At 45.3% G+C, this 25535-nt stretch overlaps 1 protein-coding gene across 1 annotated transcript; it reads right to left on the bottom strand.

The window, feature by feature from the left end:
* Positions 1-349: 349 nt before the first annotated feature.
* LOC120846872 (piggyBac transposable element-derived protein 3) lies at positions 350-2668 on the bottom strand. The gene is made up of 2 exons (XM_040218773.3): positions 2511-2668; positions 350-2283 (listed from the first exon to the last, which is right to left on the bottom strand). The coding sequence occupies exons 1-2, from the start codon at positions 2536-2538 to the stop codon at positions 491-493; spliced, it is 1821 nt and encodes a 606-aa protein (XP_040074707.1). The 5' UTR covers positions 2539-2668; the 3' UTR covers positions 350-490.
* Between the last annotated feature and the right edge of the window lie 22867 nt (positions 2669-25535).

The raw sequence follows: 25535 nt of genomic DNA, 5'->3' as shown, positions 1-25535 counted from the left end.
AAAATTTTCCTTCTCCTACTTTCGCTCAGAGCACTGGAGGAGCCATCACGGCGATTTGATAGGAGTACACCTTGTCACACCATGAGGCCGAAATTAAAGCAGAAACCCGAATTTGGCGTTGTGTCGCTGAGCGTGATTTATCAAGTGATTAGGGCACGCTCAATTTTACTTTATTTAATTTAATCTAGTTTTAAATGGAGCGATATGTTAGGGTCCCTCCGCAGATCGCGAATATAAGGTCTCCGGGTGCTTTGCGGAAAAGTAGGCGCACCAACACTTCAGAGAGTTCAAGAATAGCGTAAAGATCATTGCGTTAACCCTTTCAGGCTCCATCTGCTGTTTCGAAGTGTAAAAATTGTTTTTGCACTTAAACTAAAAGAAATATGCTCAAAAGTCACAGAAACAATGGAATTTTGCATACAAATGCCAAACTTTATTTTTTACAAGTTTGTACACAATTGTGTACAAAGCACTCAAATGGTTGCACTTTTCACACGTGGAACCTGAAGAAGCAATTGCGTTCCTTTGTGAGACAGAGTGGGACAGCGCATTTCTTACAGAAAATTCTCGACCTTCCTTTGCAGTTTTCGAGTTTGCAACGTGAAGGCTCTGCCTGATTCCTGGCTTCTGGCCAATGGTCCACACAATCATACCGGCTGTCAGCGCATGGACGAGACATCCTTGGCTTCTTTAGCACTTTGGTGGCCTCGGCTGCCTGTAGGCCCAGGTTTTCTAGAGACGGTCGTCCTCGTTTTCTTGCATTTGGGACGGCCTTAATTAGTCCTTCTGCAACTTGGAGGCGAAAGTGCATGAGGTCCATCAGCTTCGTCCTGGGGATGCCTTCGTTGTCTCGCAAGTATTCGAGCCACGCGTTACAGATGGCAATGTCAACAAAATGAAATAGGACCCGAAGTGTCCACTTCCTCGATCGGATTTTAATCCGGTATAAGCTCAAGAGAAAATCGAGCTTGTCCACTCCACCCATTGACTGGTTATACTTCTTGATCACTTCTGGTTGCTTGACCAAGATGTGCTGCTTCTTCTCCTTGTCCCACCTGATGACCTCTTTTTGTTCTCCTATGCCAACAAAATTCGAGGCAATGGTAACGCAGTTGTTGTCCTTCCAGGAGACAGCGACAATGTCGTCTTGAGTAACACATTCCTCTGAATACCCCCTCGGACTCTTCTTCATTGCCTTAGTACCTGAAATGGGGCACTTCGCCAGCCTGTTCGTCCGTACCGTACCAGCAGCTAGAATGCCGTCTTTCTTGAGACGTCGAAGAAGGGGTATTGAAGTGAAATAATTGTCGAAGTACAATTGATAATTGCACCCCAATGGGATCCGTTGTGCTAGGTGGAGCACGACACCCGAGCAGAGGCCAAACGCCTTTTTCAAATCGTCACTTATCGAGTTCTGGCCTTGATAAATGACAAAGTCATAGAGCTGTCCGCTTCTCCCACAAAGGGCAAAAACTTTGACTCCCCAAGGTGTTGGTTTCCCCCTCATATACTGCTTGATCGAAAGCTTCCCCTTGAACGGGATCATTTGTTCGTCCACTGAAACTTCTTCCTCGAGTTGTAGGTCCAAGCAGCGCGCCCTGATGCTGTCCAAGAAAGGGCGCACCTTCCACAGCTTGTCCTGGCAATCAGAAGGCTCACTGACAGCAATATGAAGGTTATTCCTCAACTTGAAAAACCTCTTTGGGGTCATTGTTTCTGAGATAAGCGGAACTTTGGCTGTATTGTCCCAATACAGTCTCACTCGGGGAAGCGATATCACGCTCATCAGCACGTGCATTCCAACAAGCTTCCGAACCTCGTCTGGACTTGTGTTTACATTGGTGTGTGACGTTAGCACGCTGTACTCATTTGTCGCTTCTGTGATGCCCTTGAATACAGACTGGGGAACATATCTCGAGAAATAAGTGAGTGGTGTGCTCGTCTCATCCGCTGTCACATCAAAGTCTCCTCGCGCAGAAAAGCCGGTGTCTTGAGGTGGTGTGTACCTTTTTTTCTTCCATATCACGCTTGTGCACGGGACATCAGGAGTGCTCTCCTCGTCTTCGTTTGCATCCTCCACCGCAGCTTCTTCATTCTCCACGTCGTAAGCTTGCTCCGGCGTTTGGCACGCATTGGTTTCAAAGGTGTCATCTTCTTCGTCGCTCTCCCCTACATCAGACACGTCTCCATTCGCAATCCGCTCCAAAAGCCTTCCAGCTGATTCTCCCGTCTTTTCATGGCTTTTTCTTGCATAAAAAGAAGAACAAGGCAGAGTCAAAAAGCCTGGAAAACAAGCAAAATTGGTTCTTTGACAAAGTTTCTGCCACCTTTGAGGCGCTTTGTACACGATTGTGTATGCCAATAAATTGGGACTTTTCAAGCCCGCCAAGATGCTTCTTGCCATAAACTCTGTTGTAACCGAATATTTATAATGTAGCATAAAACTTGTGATTTTACTTCGGCCAGAATTCATGCCACGCTTGCTACATAAATTAGAAAAGTTGACCTACCTGCCGCTGCCGTTGTGTTCGACGCCATGCTTCTTGTTTACATCGTATCTCCCGAAAATCCCGATAGATGGCACCAAAAACTGTCATGGTTGCTAGACGACTAAAATATAATTATGCCAAATTTAGTTTAACTAAAATATTTGCATTCTAAACGCGAAATTCGGTTTTTCTTTTAATGTACACAATTGTGTACATAGCGCCTGAAAGGGTTAACACTGCGTGCGATGCACGCAAGCCCTCAGCGGAATGCTGGGGAGCAGGTCAATACAGCGCCGTTAGTACAGCGAAGCGCAAACGCATACTCAAACAATTGCAGCGCCATCTAGGTGTGGGCATGCAAGCTGCTCCAAACAATCTACGGTATCACGTCAAGCTAATCTGAGTCTCGCGCTGTCCCGGGAACGACGAGAGCTACGAGAAGGGAACGCAGAACGCGGCTGCGTACGCACGCAAAAATAGATAGCGAATGTACGAACGTAAAGCTCGCGGTGTTGCGTGCGTATAAGCATGCGCAGTTTGGAAGACGATATGCCAACGCAAACGCATAGTTATTGCATTTCTCCAACTCGCAATACTAAATCTCTCTTCTTTTATAGTGTCGGTGCGTAGATACTCCGGCATGTATGATGTTTCGCGATGTACTCGGCACCCGGATTATTTTTCTTTCGGCTAGTCTAGGGAATGAGAAGGACGATCGGCATCATGCTCTGATGGTCGAATTGCCTCAGTGGCAAAATAGAAGTGTGAATAAAAGAAAAAAAAAGAAGAAAGACGTGAGAGAAGAATGAGACGAAAACGGAAATAAAACACGACGGCTTGGGCGGACGCACTTTACCGGAATGGTAAAAGGATATTACTCTAAAAAAAAAAGAAAAAGAAATCTAGTCAAAAAATAACTTTTAGATGTTCTTTGGCTTGTCCATATTTTGTACCCTAAAGAGTTTTTCTTAATCAACTCGTAAAATGGTTCTTTTTGAAAAACTTATAGGGGGCTCTTTTTAGCTCCTTTTTTGACGCGAAAGAGTTCTTCATTGCCCAATTGCACTTCTAGTCCGCCAGGGGGCGATAGTGCTTGACGCGAAACTGCCCTTTACGAGCTCAGAGAGGTCTTGGGGCGTCGAAGAACCTTTCAAAAATGGATTTTTTTATGAACTGCAGGTGATTGGTTAGAAAACGACGAAGTCCATGTATTCGGCGGCGAAAGGGACGGCGATGGGGAATGGACAGCATGGGGATTGGAAGTCGACAATTAGGGCCGTGCCAGCAAGTGCAAAATACAGACGAAAAAAAAAAAAAAAGCTCCTCCGTTACAAAATCCGGGAAGGAGAGTATTTAGGGTGAAATAAAAAATTGTCTATAAAAACAAAGAGGAAAGCAACTAGAGATATGATGCCCAAGGGCGGCAAATCAAAATAAAACACCAAAACGTAGAACGCGTCTTTAAGAGTGAAATATTAGTGGCATTAACCGGTAGAGGTAGGGATTAGTATCCGAACGAAAGTTTAGCGTTGAGGCTATAAGGGGATTCTGTTCGGAGATTGAAAATACGATGTTTTTTTTCTCTTTCGCACGGGGAAGGACGGGGGACGGGAACGCTGACCAGATAAAACGACACTACTCGCTCTCCTCACTGGCTGAACTCATCGAGAGAACAAGAATTATCCGTGCTCTGAGTCAGTCGCGGGGCAGCACACACGGAAGGTGATGTTCGTTTGCAGGGCTGTCATAGATAACTTGTGTTGCATAGAGTAAGGCAACGCGTTTCTACGATTCCCCTCCGCTCAGACACCGGTGACTGATTTCCTCTCGTGGGAGGCGTACACGCCTCGACATCGTTACAGTACATATAGCCAAAAAGAAACGCAACAATTCTGAGCTCTGACATAGTAGTGGACGGTGGCCCTTGGGGGGATAATTGGACGAAGCGGCGAAAACCCATATCCTACGAATGATGGAGTGTTCCTTCCCTATAAACAAGCACAGTGCTGCTTGATATCAGGACCGAACGAGTGACTGACACGTCGACGCAGTGCCGGCTAAATAATTGGAATCGAGGTGCCCGTGCTTTCCCTTTCTCCAACTTTTGGTTAGGGAATGTTCATCTTACAACAAAAACAGGCATGACTTATTCTATAGCTATGATTGTGCACTAATGAAATCGGTGGCTGCGTTTTAGACGGTGTTTGTGGTCGTCCGTTTATTTGCACTTGATCCCGGTCTCGCGTTCGTTATTAGGGACTTACTTCACCTGCTTTGTGTTTTTTCACCTTCGTGGTTTATTGGTTTATCTTTTTGAAGAAATGACAGAGAGGATAGCCTGAACGCTTGTACTAACCAGCGACTTCATGCTGGGTTAAAGAAAACAGTGAAAAGACAGGTTCAGCATTGAGAGAGCAACAACATGATTACGATGAGATAGACTCAACTGCCACCTGAAGAAACGCAATTTGCGATTCTTGCCTCGTGATTTGTCTTGCGGCGTCTTTATCGAGTAATGTCAAAACATAATTGGCTCTCAGTGAATATACAAGGTGTTTCACGAAACGCGGGGCCAAATCGGTCCTGCGAAAAGTACGCATCATACATAAAAAAAAGTGTCGATGTCGTATTGGTTTTTGTTAAAGGGCGCATTTAGGAAACTTCATAGCGCTCGGTATAATTCAGTTATTAATTACTTTCCAGTAGTTAACTTTTTCCTTAGTAAATTGAAAGTCGTGGTCTCAGTGGCAAATGGGTTGATGTTTTTTTTTTTTTCGCCACTGAGCCGGCATGACCACTCAGGCAACGATACTGTTGTCCCTTCTAATTGGCTCAGCTGAACCCTGTCCTTGTACGTTGTGGACAGTTATGTTCAACATCTTATCATATCAGTTAGTCCATCTCATCACCCTTGTACTGATGAAACGAAGCCCGATCACTGACTTCTATATCACGTCGGGGGGCAGTGTGCGTGCGAGAACTTCGGCGAATCTGTTGTAACGGCGAACTAAAGCAGCTCCACAAATGCAGAACCAACGCAGCTTTGCAATGAGGAGTATCACGGTAGCGTCGACCGACGGGACGGTCAGCGCCGTGTAATGGAGCACCAAGGCGCTATCGCGAGAGTGAGGGGGTGTGCACGAAGCTGCGCTCACTCTCGCTGATAACGTCTTAGCGCTCCATGACATGCAGACATGTACCCTTTACTTAGAAAATGTAATGAATTACAACTACAAATTACTTCGAAATAAATGTAATGAATTGCCGTGACTAATTCCTCGCGTAAAAAGGTAGTGTATTACTTTACTCGTTTCCTTACAAGTACGTTCACGTCACTTTGCTCGGATAATTCTCATGGAATAAAGAAACAAAAAAAAATGTTTCCATACGTGTAAATCGCAATACGACTTTCAGTATCCTATACAGTGCCACTTTATTGTGGCCGTTCTTAGTAAAAAAATAAAGGCGATATATTTTATCCAGTTCGACAGCGAAAATATTAAAAATGCAATATAGAAGCTCTACCTCCACTCGGCGAACTTTTCCTTCCGTTGTGCCTTGGTAGTGCTCACGAGACCTCGAAATATCATCAGAGGCAGAAAGCTGATAGTGGATGTTTCGACAGAGCCTTAAAGGAGCTGCGCAACGATATTCAATTGGAATGTTTTTCTCTCTACACGAGCTTACTGGCACACCTCGGACTCAAGGATACTCACACGCAACGCCATTGGCCAAGAAACTCCTTTGTTGCGGTGTAATTTCAAGGACAAAAGCGATTATTTTCATTCAATCTCTCCTTTGCAAAATTTGATGACGTAACAAGGGGATCGCAGTACACCCAAGCGACGATATTTGAATGCGGTTCATAGATTTGAAGGTAAACATCTTCGACAGACGTCTGTCGAAGGTGGACCCGAGCATTGCGTGGGCACTCGACTTGGGCTCGTGACAATTGCTAGCTCGAGAAGCATTCGGGTTGTGACCCGTGTCCAATCGCTGCAACGACGACAACAGCCGAGCCATAACAATCTCTGGAACTCAGCGCGTGTCCTGCGCCTTGCCAACCCCAGCGCGTGGCTATGATCAACCCTGGCGGCATATAATCGGCTCCAGATCACGTGGCCGCTTGTTCTGGCTGCGAGTTGAGGGGGTGAACGCTGCTCGTTTTTCTTAAATTTTTTTTCTGGGACTTCTATTGCGTGGGGTGAAAAATGAACGCGTGTTTCATAGGTCATTAACGTTAAGGATCCGTTTTAAGCGGTATTTGTGCACAGTACAAAAATTGTTGCATCGCTCCTTTAACTGCGCTGGAGCTCGGGTACATAAAATAATTTTAGATGCCGTACCCTCGTGCCCATGACGTTTCCCCGAACCGGCGGCAATTAAGTCGTCTAACGACGTTTTATTGACAGATCGTTTCGAGCAAGAGATGTCCGCGCGTAGCGCGAAAACACTATGCACAGTCAATAAAAAAAAAGAAAAAAAAGTACTGCTAGCTTTTTAGGGCTCATGCACTTACCAGCTGCAAACACACAATGCGTACAAAAAAAAAACATAATAAAAAGCCCGCTGCATAGAGGCTGCACAGAAACAAGTTATAACAATAAAAAAAATCAAAACCAACAACAACAAAAAACGAGAAAGTGAGGACGCTAACATGGATTTGAGCGGTGGTGAAGGTTGCTCGTTTTCCGGGAAAACGGTTCCCGAAATGGGAACCGTTTCGGGAACAGTTACCTCAACCCCCGGGGGGGGGGGGGGGGGGGTTGAGGTAACTGTTCTTAACTCAAAGATTCGGCGTTCTTCTGTGCAAATATTTTGTGCTTGACAAAAAGGCGGCGTTTATTGAGGTATCCTAGAGAAAAGCAGGATACCAGCGTAACCTTAATTCATTTAACATTGGCGCGGCCTTCATACCGTATTTTATTGTCCTCTGATTATACATGTTTGAAAGCTGGAATGTTACGCGGACTACTTACAGGTGCGGACAACATTGAGAGTTTCTTTGTAGACGCTTTGCAGCAGCTGTGCATGGACCCCGCCGTAACTGAGCTTTAGTTTTTGTTTCCTCTTATTTCGTTTATTTCACTTCATCATTACCAGAGCAGGCCAGGTTATTGCCATATTAGATTCAACTGTGTCCTTTTCTAGAGCATCGGCCTTTGCAGAGGATCGTCAACTACCGTTTCAGTTGCTCGGCATCTCGGTAAGACAAGTGAAGGTCAGCAATGGCGGCTGTAATTTGGCGCGTGTGTAAAGCGTCTATACGATCGTTCATTATGACGAAACCTGTGAATGAAAGAGTATGTTGATGATGATTCATGTACGATTCAAGCTTCTTTGTGAGCTAATAAAGTTTGTCAAGGTATGCTGTGCATCATATTTTCTTGTCGACCAAGGGCCTGGTACAGACTACGAACCGGGTGCGGACTGTAGTCCTTAAAATGCGGTACTTGGAATCGCCCCTCTGTCTCCAAGAGGCGAAATCGAGACAAGGGGTGCAGGTCCCGACGAAAGAAGTTGCCTCGCGGATAGTTCAGTGCGATTTGCGTTCCAGGTCAGCAGAAAACAAAACAGTAGTCCAGCAAGGGCAGGCTCAGTTCGAGGTTTTCGGGATTCCCAGATTTTGATTAAACCGGCTTTGAGGTTATTTTTTTGTGTTTATTGGTATTTATCAAAAACACGGGACTTTACCCTTACGCCCTAGTTTATACGGGGTGTTTCTTTTGAAGCTTAATAGATATGTTCAGAAAAACGCCTCGAAAACCACCCTAATGCGGTTGGTGCGGGTGAGTTATACGGCCAGAGGGACATAGTACAGGGGACTGATCGTAATGACCAGTCGGCTACTTAACTAAAATATGTTAGTGCAGAAGTACGGTTTGAGCGGGGCGGGTCGCAAAATTTCGGAAGCGCATTGCATTAATAGCTTGGGAAACCGCTGCATTTCCTCAAACAGAAACCTCATTTTTAGATCGGACTATGGGGCAAAGACAGCTTAGATGATGTTGTGTCGTGTGCGACACGCTCTGGTATTGCGTGACGTTCAGCACGTTCTCTACTTCCTTTTGTGCATAAATTCAGTTACGAGTCAGCCCTTATGTTTCGTGCATGTTCCTTTTCTCTGTCCTCGTCTTCTTGTGCACTGTTGTGTTCACTAAGATAAAATATGTTAATTAAGGTTTTAAATATTGAACACGTCCGCGCGGTTTTTTAGTCTCCTACCATCCGCGTTAGTGGTTTTTGATGGCACTCAGCAAGTTTATAAATGGAGCCACTAATTAAAAACGTATATTAAAAGAAGCGGGTAATTATTCTACTTATCGTGACGATTAGAACCTCATAGTATGTCCCCCTGGCCGTATAACCTACCATGCACGAACCGTATAAACGTATCTTCCACGTTTTTTTCGTTTTTTTTCCTCGAAATATGTTAAGTTTAAAGAGAAACACCCCCTATAATATTGTTGCAGACAGCTTATGAAACGCAGGGCGATTCACGAGCATGGTATTTCCGCTCCGCAGCCAATGTAGCGGCTAATCGCGCTTGAATACCCAGCGGTGCTTCCTTGCCGGCCGCTGATAAGAGAACACATTGATCGGTGCGGTTTGTGGCCGAGGTCTCTGCAGAGTGGCCCGCACTCAAGAGATTGAATCGGTAGGAGCGCTGGCGCTTCAAGAACGAGCTCTTTCTTTCAACTACGCCTTTCCACGATCCTCTTTTAAAGCAATCCGAAGGAAATGCGATAATTCAGTAAAAACGTTCCGCATAATTTTGAATACATTATAGCACCAAACCATCCGGGTAAGGCCGAGGCGGCAGAAAATATTTTGATCTCTGTAGTCCTTGGAGACTAATGAATGAATGTTACCTGTTAATCTTAAAATCTCGGCACCGGAGCGAAGGAAGTGTACCATTATGAGTTTTAAGTTATAGTACACCCTTCTCTTCGGTAATCGTGGTCTCTTTAAGATATATCGAGTTTCCGACTAAGCAATTCGATTCCTTTCAATCTTGTTTTCGTGAAAAAATGAAGATTACAATCAATTTTAGTTTTGTGGGGGTTCGTAGTAATTCAGAGGTTTATTTGTTTTCAGTAAACGATAATTAAAGAAGTGGGATGTTTAATTTTTAATTTAGACAAAAATGTATACTGTCCCGGAACTGCTTGATTCCGTGAAATAAATCAGTTCTTGAGCGTAAAATGTAGTACAGGGGAGATGATCACTGGCAGCATATAAGTGCCAGCGAAGACAGCGAAATCACGCCGGCGCAAGCTACCCAAATGACGTTTCATTATATTGTCACGGGTGGTGACCAAAAAGACAGGAAATAAACAGGAAGAAATAAACGTTTAATGTGGCGAACTTGTGCCAAAAATGAAAGAGTACAAAGATAATAACAGAGCGTCGCGGGCGTCGAAGTCGACGCAGAAGCACAGTCGAACGCTGGGGCGAAACTGACTGCAGATCGCCACGCGGAGCCGCTTTTGTACACGCGTTGGCCTCTGGAGCATTCGCGTAGAAGGTTCGACGCGTAGAACATTCTAACCTCGAATCAGCTAGACGGTTCTCGAATTCACCAGAACATCCCATTACAGTGTAAACAAAAATGCGTAGCCGCGGCCAGGAATCGAACCCTGGCCCTTCGCGTAGGAAGCAAGCGCGATAACCGTTAGGCTACGGCCGCGCTGCCTACTTGGCGCGCGGCAATATTCTTCCAAAAGAAAAAAGAACGGGATGGGAATTTTTTTTTTTAAAGTTAGCGGAAGTTCAGGTGAAAAAAGTGAAAGCCGTTTACAACTCCCTGTAACGCCGAATTAGAGCGCAGCTCTTGAGGAGGAGGAGGGAAGGATACTGAGGGGCGTGGGGTCACGGGACGTCGAGGGGGGGGGGGGGGTTGGACGAGGGGACGAGGGGCGGGGGGTCACGGGACGTCGGGGGGGGGGGGGGGGGTCCCGTCAGGGGGGGGATCACGTGACCCCCCCCCCCCCCCCTCCCCGAGGTCACCGAAGGTACCCGAGGCCCTGCCGAAGGAACTCGAGGTCTTCCCGAGGTCCTCCCGTGGTCCTTCCGAAGGAACGCGAGGTCCTCCCGAGGACCTTCCGAGGTCCTTGGGGGGGGGGGAGGCCCGCGGTTACGCGGACGCCGCTCAAGCCGGAAACGGGCGCCTAAGAGCTGCGCTCTAGAACACCAGCTGACGTGTCCCGTTTTAATATTGTTGAAAATTTTCCCTATCCTAAACCTGATATTGTAATCAATCTTAAAAACGACGATGACTCATTGGTTCCTAATGACGAATGTGCAGAAAAATTCAATGATGTCTTTTGTTCAGTGTTTACACAAGAGTGCAATGATATGTTTTCTATGGCTCCTCCTGCCTTTCCTACATCCATGGTTGGGATCACGTTTGAACCGGCTGGCGTTGTGAAAATCATCAACACCATTAGGATTCCTTCATCAGCGGATATTGACGAAATAAATGTAAAAGTGTTGAAGAATACTAAAGATATATCTAGCGTAATATTGGCAAAGCGTTTTTCACAGTCACTTTCTACTGGTTCCCTGCCATGCGACCGGAAGGTGGGGAAGATCGTCCCAATCTACAAAAACGGAAACAAGTGCTCCCCTTATAACTACCGTCCCATCTCCCTAACAAGCGTGTCGTGTAAACTAATGGAACATATCATCTACTCCATTATCATTCATTACTTGTTAGAGAGCAACTATATCCATTCCTCCCAACACGGCTTCCGAAAAAGCTTCTCCTGTGAAACTCAACTCGCGTCTTTCGTCCATGACCTGCATGTTAACCTCGACTCTAACATTCAAACTGGCGCCATCTTTCTAGACTTCGCTAAAGCCTTCGATAAGGTGCCTCACAGACGTCTGATATACAAGCTTACTCAACTTAACTTAGATCCCGCGATTTTGAACTGGATCATTAGCTTTCTTACGCATAGACATCAATTTGTTACTGTTAACCAGTCATCATCCTCTATTGCCGAAGTCACCTCAGGCGTTCCCCAGGGATCGGTCCTTGGACCACTTCTATTTCTAATACACATTCCCGTCACATATTTGCCTCTTCGCTGACGATTGCGTCATCTACCACCAAGTAACTAACCCTTCGGACCACCAACTCATTCAAGATGACCTCATACGCATTCAAGCATGGTGCGAAGAATGGCAGATGTCTCTTAACGTTCAGAAATACCAGCTCGTGTCATTTGCACGTCGTGTAAACCCCTCCGCGTGTTTTCCTACTCACTTAATAACGTACCTCTGCAGAAAAGCCTTTCCTATAAGTATCTCAGAGTCCACCTCTCATTTGATCTATCCTGGGCTACTCATATCAGTCACGTTCTCTCCACTGCTAATCGATCTATAGGCTTCTTAAAACGTAAGCTTAAGCTAGCCTGTCCTCATCTAAAGCTGCTTGCTTACTCATCCCTTGTCCGTCCTAAACTGGCGTACGGATCTGCCATCTGAGACCCGCATCAGGCCTATCTCATCAATAACCTCGAATCACTCCAGAATCGTGCAGTACGTTTTATCTACTCAGATTACTCTTCCTTTTTCTCGCGTAACTAATCTTAATATCCGTGCAAACCTTCCTGTCCTTTCTGTCCGTCGTAAACTTGCTAGGCTATCTCTTTTCCACAAATTTTACTACAGCCAGTGCCTCCGGTCATCATACATCATATCTTCAGAACACCGGCTTCGTCGTACGGGACATAAACTCGGCGTAAGACGCCCCAAAGCAAGAACCGTCACCTTCTAGAATTCATATTTTCACGCACTGCCACTGATTGGAACGATCTTCCCGAGAACGTTGTCATAACTCACGACCCGACAGAATTAAAAAAAAAAAACGCTTGCTAGAGTCCCCACTTTAGGTTTGTACGAACCATCTATATCTCTATAGTTTGCCTATTACCTTTGAGTGGTTTTGCTCTTTGTATGCGAGTTGTTTTTGGCGTGTTTTCTACCCCTTGGTTTTACGCTGTGTACCCACCCCTTATGTAATACCCCCAAGGGGTTCTTAAGGTATCTAAATAAATAAATAAATAAATAAATATAGCGTAATATGAATCAGAAAGATTCAGATAACTGGTAACCATGATTTTAAGCCACAATATGGCCAAGTATCGTTACTCTGAAGCGTAGCTTATATAGTGTCACTAGGTACTACAAAAAAGCGAGTTTAGAGCGGGTTATTAACGCTGTGTCGTAGGGAGAACACGACGAAGTGCGAGTAAGTGGACGCCGGCTGTCTTGCTTGTCTTCATTTAATTCGATTTCATGGGCCCCCGTTCGTCCCGGGTACCATTGTAGTCGCAACTAGATGTTTAATAAACGAAGCAAGATGAGCTCCAGCGGGAGCAGATTTGACGGCACTTGGTGTCCAGGTTTCTGAACGGGCAGCAGAAAGCTCCCAGGACTAGATGGCTAGGTTGGAAATTTACGTGTTCATTTCCTAAGGTCACAGAAGTGTCGTTTCGCCGTCTGATTATTGGAGGCAATATACAGTTTACTAAATCCCCAAGCACCCCAGCCCGCACTGGAGGAATCATGGGAACGCTGTTCCTTAAGTTCCCCAGTGATCGGTGATTTCGACAAATGCGATGCTCACTCACGTTTGATTGTAATCTGGAGCTATCCTGAACATGCGTCGTGCAGATTGCACAGACCTGTCATATCATTTGGAAAATTTGTCGTCAATGTCAGCGTTTTTCACACTGGGCATGCAATTCACCTTTCAGCCTGGCTGAGTAGCCGGAATTTCTTACAATATTACCATTCTCGTGATTTTTGTTCTATCAGGAATTGCTTAAAAAATTGAGAATTCACAACAAGCAAAACCAGGATTTAGATCGTAGTCAGTGGGGTTGTTTATACAATTTTTAACGTATTAGGATGATATAAGCGTTCTTGAAGCCGTACGAGAATGATAATAAAGTAAGAGGTTTCTGCATTCGTAACGAGGTTGAAGGGTGAATCGCATGCACAGTATAAACAATGCTGGCATTGACGGGAAATTTTAAAAGTTATATGAGGGGTCCCTGCTATCTAGATGACGCTTATTCAGAGCAGCCCCAGATTACACTCAAAAGTGTGTAAGCATCGAATTGGCCAAAATTGCTGATCACTAGGAAACTGTAGGAACACCGTTCCCAAGATTCCTCGAGTGCGAGCCGGGGCGCTTGGGGGATTTAACAAGTGATGTATTGCTTCCGCCAATCTGACGCCAATACGTCACTCCTGCGACATTTTAAAATGCACATGTTAATGTCCAACCTAGGTGCGCAGGATTATCCTTCTTTGACTACCGTCAGATATGCTCGTTATTAATTCCCGTTTTCTGCATGCTCATATTACCAGACGTCCGTACAAGGCTACTGACTTGAAGGAAGCTTTATTTTCATTCACAGAGCGCAAGGACCTCCTTGGCTTGGGCCCGTACCGAATGCACCAGGTCTAGATGGCAGTGTTGAGGAGTTGCCACTCCGGAGTTGGAATGATTCCGGAATCATTCCGAATTTTCTCGACCCTGGAATGCAATGGGAATGGAATGGCGGCAACGTTGAGGGGAATGGAATGGGAATGGAAGTTGATGCCTTTTGCCCGGAATGGAATGGGAATGGAATGAGCCAAGTTCTTTATATTTATTTATTTATTTATTTATTCACGTTCAGCTATACCAGGGGTGGCCAGGCTGACCCGGCCTAAGAGCCGCACACGGAACCACGAAACTTCTAAGAGCCGGGGGGGGGGGGGGGGGGGCAATTTTAAATTTTGTTTAGAGTCTGATTGTACGTATGAGTGCACAAGACTGTACGGCAGTACAGCCTTGCGCACTCATAAGTAATGAAGTAATACGTAATAAAGTAGCCAAACCGCGAGCCGTACTTTATTCTGCCTGAAATCCCGTCTTTTTTTCCTCGGGAAACGCATAAACGGGGCAGGGGGCAGAGGGGAGGGGGGGGGGGGGGGGGGGTCCGCTTACGAGGGATCCGCGAGCCACACTTGGACCAGCGAAGAGCCGCATGCGGCTCGGGAGCCGCGGTTTGGCCCCCCCTGATCTATACCAAGCCAGTCAGCGAGTCAGTTGTTCAGAAATAAAATGAGCGGGAAACTGCGAACCCGCGTAAGGCCGTAACAGACTTATACGCAAGAAAATGCAATAAAAAAAAAGTCAAAACAAAGAACAAAGGTGGGAAGGGGGGATGGGGCGGTGGTGGCGCCTTTCATCAGTGAAGTTCAACACAAATCCGAATGCGTCTGCGCCTGTAATATTGCACGGTTTAAGGGTACGTCATCAGCCGACGTGAACGTGACCCGCAGCTCTGGTGATCCGATGCCCAGGAAGGAGGGCCAGGCCGCCAGACGTGGCCTCGCTGTGCGGACCCAGACTTCGTACACCTGCGACTCGTCTCGAGCGCGCTATTTCTCGGAGAGCGCGCACCTGTGCCGGCCATATCAGGTCGCAATCCACGAGGTCTCTGTTTGAATGATGCTAGGCGAAACTTAAGGACTGCCATTTATGCGTTGGAGGCGGAGGGACGGCAGGCAGGACCGTCACAACAGGGATGCTACCGTATCGGTTTTTCAACCCTAACAGAAGATAAGACATGTGCTTCAGGATGATTCAGGTGGTCTACTTTTTTTGAAGATTCAAAATGCAACTGCCTGCATGGTCTTCGACGAGGTCATCTACAACGAAAGTACGTACTGTCCTTTTATACAGCAGCGTGGGCTAAAGTTTCATGTTCAAGGCAACACCTCCAGATACAAGAATACTAGCAATACTAGTTCATCCCACCGTGACGTCAAGTTATCAGTGCTGACAGGGGCGCCCTTATTGGACAGGGAAGTTGTGATGTTTTGATGAAATTTATTGAGAGGTCCAAATCGTTTTGCATCACTGGCCAAACAGACAGGATGGCAGGAAAGGGAGGCTGTGAATCCTTGATGGAACTTTTGTTGAACCCATTGAAGACTCTTCGTCTGGAACCACTACCTTTAAGGCGAAGGCCCAAGCCTGCGGGAAAGTAATTTTTGGACAACAAAAAACTTCCACTTCAAGCCTAAAGCCTCATCTCAGTTGGCGTCTAAAAGAAACTTGAAAAATCTATTGCATTATCAGTATTTATATTTCTGCTCTCCCTAAAATGTATTCTTGTGTCTGTATTTCCAAAGACCTCTTGCCTCTTTTTAAAATGTATTTCTGATACGTATCGCGATGCATTTTTTACAGATATATTTGAGACTTTGAGCAACTATTTTTTTCTATCCCAGTGTTTGTATCTTGAAATACAGTTTTGTATTTCAACACAATGCAGCTGTTAAGTGCCTTTTTACGTTTAGGAATTAGAGGAATGGAATGGAACGATTCAGCCATTCCAGGAGTGGGAATGGGCCCAGTGTCCCCATTCATTGGAGTTGAAAGGAATTGAATTATCGAAAACTCTAATTCCCCGGAATAGAATTGGAATGGAATGGCGGTGCCCATTCTGCAACACTGCTAGATGGCCAACTTCGCCAATGGAGCAGAAAATGCAAGATCAAGACATGCGAGCAGCTTCAGAAGAAGCAAAAGGGATGCATCATCATCGATTCATGCTAATAAGAAAACAGGATGAAGCTTTTATGGCGGCCATTACCTTTGCCAGACAGTGAGATCAAGAAGGTCCTTGAGCTGTTTGGCACTGCCAAGGACATCCATATAGAAAGATGGAGATTTTCGTATCTTGATGGAACGGAAAAAGTGACAAGAGTGGTGATGGTAGTTCTGAAGGAACATCTTAATGTAGACAGCATGTCTACATCTTAATGTAGACATGCTGACCATTTACGGGGTGAACACGCTAGTGGTTATCCCTGGACGACCTCCTCTCTGCTTACGGTGTAAAGCCATTGGTTCCATTCGCGGACAGTGCATCACCACACGATGCACCAAGTGCTGGCGTTATGGGCATACGAGTGAAGAATGCGTTGTCACGCATGAGTCTAAACTGTAAGAAAGCGCTCCGGCCAAGGCTGACAAACATGAGCATATCATGGACGTGGAAGATATGTACAAGGATTAAAGCAGCACTCTAGACTCCTCTGGCGTTGTAACAACAGAGTTCAAGTTCATTTTTATGCTTCTGAACATCAAAAAGTTGAGCTGGTTTTGGAAGAGTACGAAAACGCAAACTCAAAGCAGGACCTTCCTGCAAGCTCATAAGCTGCTGTTGAGGCCGACAAAAGCGAGGACTCAAGAAAGCTGCCTAAATAAACGAGTCTACGGAGAGGGAGGTGAAGGATTGAAGGGCATGCAAAAAATTGATCATTGAACAATTGAACACTAGACGTTTGAAAAGCCTGGAAGTTGGAGAGATGACTTCCTGGTAACAGAGGAGACACATACAAGCATGTTCTTTTAAGAACAACAAGGTCAGCCTAAATTGAAGGTTTGGGGGAAACGAATTGTAACATGATTGGATACCAACGCCGAACACGACTAGAGTGATCGAGCACTACTTAGATTGACCCATTCGATATTTCCACTTGCAGTGTCCACGAGTTCAATTCATCAATTATTTAAGTATCAATATTTTGTTTTCTAGAGAACAATAACTGCGATATAGTTATGTTACAGGAAACAAAAGTTTGAAAAAAAAAAACTCCTAGTTTTCTGTTAACCTTGAACAGAGCTACTCAAATGACGTATTTCACATTCCAGCTATTAACTACTCTACTGAATGCGCTATTATGTATGAAAAATATGTTCATCATCGAATGTGCAGTTTATTCGAAGGCACTAATGCTGCTAGACTTTTGGCCGCTAACCTGCTCATTCATACCTACCGTGGAACATAATTGCTTTTTATGCTTACAACAAAGTAGTCCAAAGAGTAAACTCGTTCAATCAAGTACGTATCCATGCTGACACTAGGTTCAATGTAATTGTTCTAGGAAAGTTTAACTGTGCATTGCAAATCAAACAAAACGCCGTCAAAAAAAAATTGAGGATTGCAGCACAGATGTCCTGCGAGCTATTTTTCAGGATTGTGATTAGTTTGACTCATCGTAAACGGAATGCGCTCAAATACACAAACTTTTAAAAGTCGTCCCATGCACGGCTAGACCGTATATGTAATACGCTCAAATACGCAAACTTTTAAGGGTCGTCCCATGCACGGCTAGATTGTATCTATACTTTGGAGTCAGAAATGCCGTGGGCGATTATAAATAGGTACCTGCTTTCTCTTTTCCTGACCACTGTATGGTTAGGGTTAACGTAGGTTATAAAACAATGTCCTGTACAACATGCCAAAATCATGATGAGTCTGTAAGGTAAATGACAGGCTTCTCGACAACGATGACTTAAACAAAACGTGGCTAAATTGCTAAAGAGCTTGGTCAGGCGAAAGATGGACGGTGCCAGAAATGGGAAATATTCAAGCTTTAAGTAAGTGAGATAGCTATCAAAATATAATCAATTGTAAAATATAAGAGAAAAAAAGGACGGCGCTTAAACAAGAACATTTTGTATCTTTGCCGTATCGAGTGCCATCAACCTGGACGATACAAAACTGATATTAAAAACCCGAAAAAACAACTTGAAGATCATGACGAGACGTTACAAAGGAGCTGCTGTTAGAACACCAACATTAGAAATAATTAAAGCGGAATAAGCTACAGAACGATACCTATACGCTGAAAAAAGTACGCAGAAAGAAGTTAGTGGCGTTGCTAAGACGAAGCGGGAGAGCATTAACTGATAAACAGGATATCCAAGCCGCCTTTGTATCTCATTATGAAGACATCTTTTCGCAAAGACCAACATCTTCACATCCAATAACGAACGAAATAATAACTGGAGTACCAACCCTTCGAACGAGACGTCGAAATGGCTAAGTAAGCGATAACCTCAATGCTTAAGAGATTAAAACAAATATTCTTGAAATGAAGACCCGAATGACGGATGGGCTGCCAGCCAGTTTCTACTAAAAGTGGAAAAAAAGATTTGTGCCAATTTTTCTTAACGTCTTCAACAAGTTGTACGAATTTTTTTTTACCCACATTGTTCCAGAACGTTTACACAGTGCTGATCCCGAGATCAAAAGACCTAAGGAAACGTGCCGCACGTTGAAAGATATAGATCGATATGTCTCCTGAATTACGACTATAAAATCTTCGCCCGAATACTTGCGACCGAATTCGAAGTGTTATATCCAAGTTTGTGGGTGACCATCAAACTTGCTCTATAAAAGTTAGAAACATTCCAACAACCTGCACATTGTGCGCTCAGTATTAGAGATATGCCCACCAACTAATGAAGCAGCTGCTATATTACATATTGATCTTGCAACGGCCTTCAACCAAGTGGAGACTTATTTTCTTTTCTCTATTTTGAAGCATGTAGAAATTGATAAAAAAATTTAGAAAGGCGTTCGACCTCGTGACAGCAAGATTTCGACAAAATTAATAATTAACGAATTCCTTACAATGCCCATGGAAATACAGCGCTCCGTACCTCAGGGATGTTCGCACTCACCGCTACTTTCGACTTATACTTGGAACCCCTTTGTATATACATCATTAACATCAGCACTGTGCAAAGTTTTCGTCTCTATGGCCCTCAAGCCAAAATCCTCTCTTATGCTGAAGACCAGGCACTTGGTGTTTTCGAATGAGCCAAGCATGAAAAAAGCGATGACGTGTATTTCAGGCTTCTGTGCTACTTCTGGAGCCGCTGTTTACAAGGAAAAAAGCTGTGGCTCGTGGTGGTCGGTGGACAGCACCGACTAGATTTGTGGACATTGCATTGGATACCGCAGCTTTTGGGTGTGCCTTTGAACGCAATGGACAACCCCAAGCAAATGTGGAACAGTTTTGGCGCGAGTGTTAAAGCGGCTGCTCGTATGTGAATTATCACGTACTTTTCTATTTTTGGCCGAAGTGGAATATGTAACATTCTTTTCCTGTCGAAACTGACATAACTCCTTCAGGACCTGTATTGTTCAAAGAAGACGGTGAATATATGCAATTAATTTTCGTCATATTTATTTAGAGTTTTTCGTATGAACCAATGAGAAGATGAAATTTATTTATTTTAATTGAAGATGGCGGTCTTTTTTAGGTTTAGGTCACATTTTCGTGACGCAGTTAATTGCCAGGTGGAAGTTCTTTAGATTACCGCAACATCCGTCCTTCGAATCAAGGAAAAATATATTTTCGGCAAAATATATAAAATTAGATGTTTATACAAATTACCTACTTGAAATAAAAACACTGCGAGATTTGTTTAAGAGAGTAGCAGACACCCTTGATTTTTTGAGGGTTATAGTTAATCAAACCTTTTTAGAATTCTGCTCGAAAAAGACTTTAGTCGAGCAGTTCCTCGTTGTTGATCATCTGCACGCGTTCTCGCGCAAACAAAACCATATAGATGAAGCCACGCGCTCGCGCCCGTAGCTTTGACAACGTTGCACGCTACGTATGAAACAGAATATAGGTAATTCAGCAAGAGGTCTACTAAGCTTGTTGTTCTGCCGACGGCGCACCCTCTCGTTTCCCACCCTCCCTCAGTTTTTCGGAGCAAAGCTGAACTAACTCAATCGTCTGCAAACGCGTCCAACGTTAAATTTTCTTCAAATTCCGGATAAATTTTTTTTTTTTTACAGGAAAATATTTATGCTTTGAAAGTTGATACGGCAGAACTGACCTGCTCAGTGCCCATTCGGTGAAAGTTTAAGCTTTCTTTGTGCAGGCGCCAGTTCTTCCCGCTTCTCTTGCCACCCTACATCATCAAGATGTGCCTGCCACCCTACATAAACAAAGCGCGCCGCAAGTTCCACGTCGTTACTCTGACCGCTTGAGGCAACGGGGGACGGGATTCCCGACGAATCATTGAGCACGGGTTGCCCGCCGTACCGGATCACGACTGCGGCCACATGGGAATGGCGAGCGTATACATGTGCGCGCCGTCGCTGCCGCTTCATCGCACCGCGCGTTGCTCGGCAGTCCGGCGGTGGCCTCCTGACGCTGCTCGGCCGTTCCATTTCTTCCCAGGGAATTGTTTTCCCGATGCGGCGGGGTTTTCGGAAACAACTCGGCCGTTTCTACAGAACGCGGGCTCTGGCGCAACGATAAAGGGTGGGCCGCGACGGCATACGAACTGCGCGGACGGAATCGCCGGGCCAGTAGGAGGAGAAGGAAAGGAATGAAGGAGGAAGAGGGCGTGAGATTAACTCGGCCAGGGGCTGAAGTGTTCGAACCCGTGTTTCGAGTGCTCATGATTGCGAGGCAGGGAGAAAGAGGGAGCAATGGCAATTTTGGAGAGCGCCTGGTAGAAAGAGACACGGTGCATTTTTGAAAAAAAAACTCAATATGAACTGTTACTACGTCGATCAGATGGATCTGATTCGCAACTTTCACGACCTATAGGGGGAGCGCTGTCACCTATTAAAATGGCTGCCATCTGGATAATCGTCGTAGAACGGCGGTACGAGGCGGAGTCTGCGACGCGTAAATAATTCTAGTTTTGCGTTACACGAGCAGTATTAGAGCCTTACTTCATTTATTCACGCCAGGAACGTTTAGGCAAGCATCTTCATTGGGAAGCCGATCGTCCAGGAGCTAGGGAGCGCGATTCTCACAGCGTGGTACCACCTTCACTGAAAGTTGCGAATAGCAATACCCGATAACGATAGAAATCATGGCCAAAGGCCTCAGCGGATTATTGTGTATTAATATGGGAGTCATCGGGACGATCTTGCAAAACTTCCTTATATGGTTATTGTTATCGGTGTTACAGGAATGAGCTACTAAACCTCCCTAACAATATACTCTGTTTCAGCTTAGCTTTGCCGACGGCGAAAGCTACGGTCAGCAAGCCAATCAGGGCATCGGATCGGAGCGAGGCACGTGACCTCGAAACGTAGGAGTATAGACGCGTATACAGTAATAAACTATCGCGTGTTCTTTTTGTCGCCATAATTGGCACTCGGGAGCCGTAGCTTTACCACATTTTTCTGAAACTGAGAATATCACGACGAGCGGAAAGTGGAATCTCGCACATCATATTAAGGCCGTCGAAGGCATACGGTTGTATCTGCTTGGTTTGTGTATTTGTTGAACGCCAAAGAGCTTCGTTTGGGGAATTTAAACGCAAGCACTCGAATTCCGGCATCAAAATCTTCCACAGCTCGGACCATTCTTTCGAAAGGCAATGACTATGCACCGCATCGGTTTGAGCTAAAAACGCCGGTGATTGGTCGTGCTTAAACCAGTTTAGCTCAGTGAAAACGATGATTGGTATCGTGACCGAATGGCTTCGTGGTGTCAAAGGCGGACGAGGCAGACGCCGCCGTTTTTGTCCCTGAAACCGCATGATTATTGGAGCGCGAAACTGGTGCTTTCATTTGCTGCACTGATAAAAAGAAAACCAGTGACTAGTGTCTCAAGTGCGCCGTCGACACACTACCGAGAGCGCTCCTGCGATCCTTGTTACTGACATACACTCGCCAAAGTTCCCCCTTAATATCGGAAGCGCTCTCGCGGTATCAGGGAAGAAGAAGATGTGTTCAGAGCAAGAAGCTCGATTTTTCGCTCCTTCTAGAACCAAACGCTTTAGGCCAGTTAATTCAATTTTTCATCTTGAACGGAAACCATTTACCATCAACAATTCTGCTCGGCAACAGCCCGCCGACCGCAAATAGAGGGCCAACCTCTTCTGTGAGTAGCAGAAAGCGTTTGACATATAATCTGTCTGACAAGATGGACGCCATAATCGACCACATAAATTCCAATGGCCAACAGGAGGATGGACGCCCGCTGCTTCACCCTCCTCAATTGGTTCTTCAAGAAATAAGTGGAACAGTATCAGACGAGAACATCCCATCCAAACGAATCCGTACCGCTGATGTCGAGAGGGACCAAGGCGAGGATAACACCTCATTATATTCATTGCGGGACATAACCGATGAGACCGACAATGACGAACCGTACACAGTCGTGACATACCGAAAAAAACCGGGCAACAGGAATTCCCGTAGGCTTCAAGCCGACAACACCAAACCCAAACGTGCTTGCCAACGAGATCATAGCGGTCACACAAGAAAAGATTGTCTCGCACAAAATCAACAAAGAAGGTAATCTCTCCGTAAATGTTTCATCCATGGACTCGGCAAACAAGCTTCTCGCAGTCACCTCTCTCGGAGAGATTCAGGTAACTGCTCATATTCCGGAGGCATATTCCAGGAACTATGGAAAAGTAAAACATGTGCCACTTGAATACAGCAACGATGAGCTCTTGGATTATTTAAAAGACTCTGGAGTCACGTCTGTTCAACGACAAGTGGCCTACCGACGCCAGGACGACGGAGTTGTGGAACAACACCCTTCAACTACAGTCGTACTCACATTTCGGACGGACCGAGCCATGCCTCAGCGCATCTACCTCGGATTCACAAGCCATCCCGTTGAAGAATACTTTGGACAGGCAGTTCAGTGCTTCAACTGCTAAACATATGGACATCTCGCCAGGAACTGCAGAGGAGAGCGTCGTTGCAAGGTGTGTGCAGGACCACACAGCCAGAAGGAGTGTAGCTCCAGAAAAGAACCAAAATGTGCCAACTGCAGCGGCAACCATACATCCACATATTCCGGATGTCCGCGAAAAAAGGCCGCCACTGCTGCAAAACAACGTTCTATCATTAACGGAAGGCAAACAAGGCGCCGAGCTCCGTCACCAAATCCACAAGTTGTTCGCAGCCAAGCACGAGCAGGGCATCCCAACGGAGGAGCACCTACAAAGAAAACTTGCTGTGAGATCCTGAAGCGTCCTCGCAAGGTTCAAAAAGCTTAAAGAAATACACAAGATGACGACTTTCTTCCCTTGGAGGAGCGTCCAGGGCGGTCGACAATGCCAACACCCATACCAGCACCTCGTCGATCTCGGAAAACTCAAGCGCCTCCCGCTAGAACACCAGCAACATACCCAATGTAAAACCAGTCACAGCATCCACGAAAACAAAAAGATCTTGCGCAGGTACTCCTACCCATGTTATTTGTGGCGTTAAAGGCTATCATAGAAGAATACCCTGGGGCAAACAACATTCCAGAAGTAGAGGCTCTGCTTACTGTGGAGCGATTGATAATTCCCATTAGCGATCACCGCTATCACAAATAGCGTACGTCAGTAATATGGATGAACATTACAAGAAAGCCTCTATCATACAATGGAACGCAAGAGGTTTGCGATTACGACTTTCTGATTTCAGACAACACGTTTATAAATATAGCTTCCCCATCATTGTAATCTGTGAATCAAACTTACCTAAAGACATTCAATTATCACGATACGAAAAATTCAGCATGCACTAATAGTGCAAGTCGTGTGACGATGTTCATTCGAAGAGATCTTACATATACCGCACACGTCGTTTCAACCCACCCGACCAACGAATATGTTAGCGCGACGATTTCAAATGGGAAAATGAAGTTCACAATAATCGCAGCATATATACCACCAAAGTCCTCATTTGACAGGCAGCATTTGGAGTCTATCCTAAATACAATGCCACCACCATTTATTCTAACAGGTGATTTTAATGCGCATCATCCAATATGGGGGAGCATTCGGACAAACCTGCGTGGAAGGCACTTGGCAGAATTAGCCGACGATTACCACTTATCTACCATTAATGACGGAACCCCGACGTTATTCTACGGAACGGAAGGCAGCAGCTGCCTCGACTTAACATTTGTATCGGCAGCAGTAACATCGCAAACAACATGGTTTGCAGACATTGAAACTCGTGGTAGTGACCACGTACCCACATACACAATAATTAATGGGTTCACCAATGTCCGAAAAACAAACTTCCTACGACGAACCAACTGGCATATGTTCGAAGAAGCAATGACGAACGAATGCAAAAATGTGACTGAACTATCTCACTTTGAAAAGGTCATTGTATCCTGTGCAGAAAAAGCAACACGTGATTTTAACGTCCTGTCCACGCAAAAAACAATTGACGCAGAATACGAGCGCCTCCGCGCTATACGTCGGAGGGCAGAACGACGATCCAGGAAAACTAAAGACATCAAAGATCTCCGCGAATTGCGCAGAGTGCTAAAGAAAATCTGTCGTCATTTTAAGAAGCTAGCTCGACATTGCTGGAGGACGCTCTGGGAAAATATAGATCCCAGAAAGCCATTATGTAAAATATGGAAGACCTCACGAGGTCTCAAATCTTCTCATTCGCAACTGCACCCATTTCGCTCTCTGGCGCTTTCAAGAAATTGTTGAGAGAAAGAGGTGGCAAGCCAGTACTGCATTTTGTTGACAACATACACAACCCTTTCGAGCCAATCTCCATTTCGCATCACAGTCGAACCAATACTTCATGAAGAAGCTATGAACGACCTTTTCACAATGAGCGAACTCGATGCTGCACTGTCTTCAGTGAAACCTCACACCTCTCCGGGACCTGACGGCATACAGCACGGTTATTTGATACATATGGGGAAGGACGCGCGAAAGCTTCTTTTGAATATATTCAACTGTTCATGGATTAATGAAAATGTTCCTGGCTCGTGGAAAGAGGTAAGGATTGTGCCACTTCTCAAACCGGGCAAATCGCCACTTCAATTAACTTCGTACCGTCCTGTCGCACTCGCGAGTTGCATTGGAAAAATGATGGAAACAAATGAATTTCCGCCATCTCGATTGGTATCTTGAACAGCAAGCGATATATCCAGAAATCATGCAGGGCTTCCGTCGAGGAAGGAGCTCCATCGATGGAGTCCTTGACCTTGTAACTTACATACAACAGGAGCGAGCACATCGTAAATTCACAATAGCGGCTTTCTTAGATATCAAAGGAGCATTCGATAATGTCACTCGCGAAGCAACATTTCAGGCTCTCAGCGAAATGGGGATTGGGGGACACTTATATAGGTGGATAAGAAGCTACCTCACAGGAAGATCAATTTGTATGCCTACAAAAGAAGGAAATACGCCTTCATATCCGATGACCCGTGGTG

Source organism: Ixodes scapularis, unplaced genomic scaffold, assembly GCF_016920785.2.
Source record: "Ixodes scapularis isolate PalLabHiFi unplaced genomic scaffold, ASM1692078v2 PGA_scaffold0__279_contigs__length_252992795, whole genome shotgun sequence".
Lineage (NCBI taxonomy): Eukaryota > Metazoa > Arthropoda > Arachnida > Ixodida > Ixodidae > Ixodes > Ixodes scapularis.
Note: the sequence above shows the minus strand (reverse complement) of the source record. Positions and strands in the feature narration are given on the sequence as shown.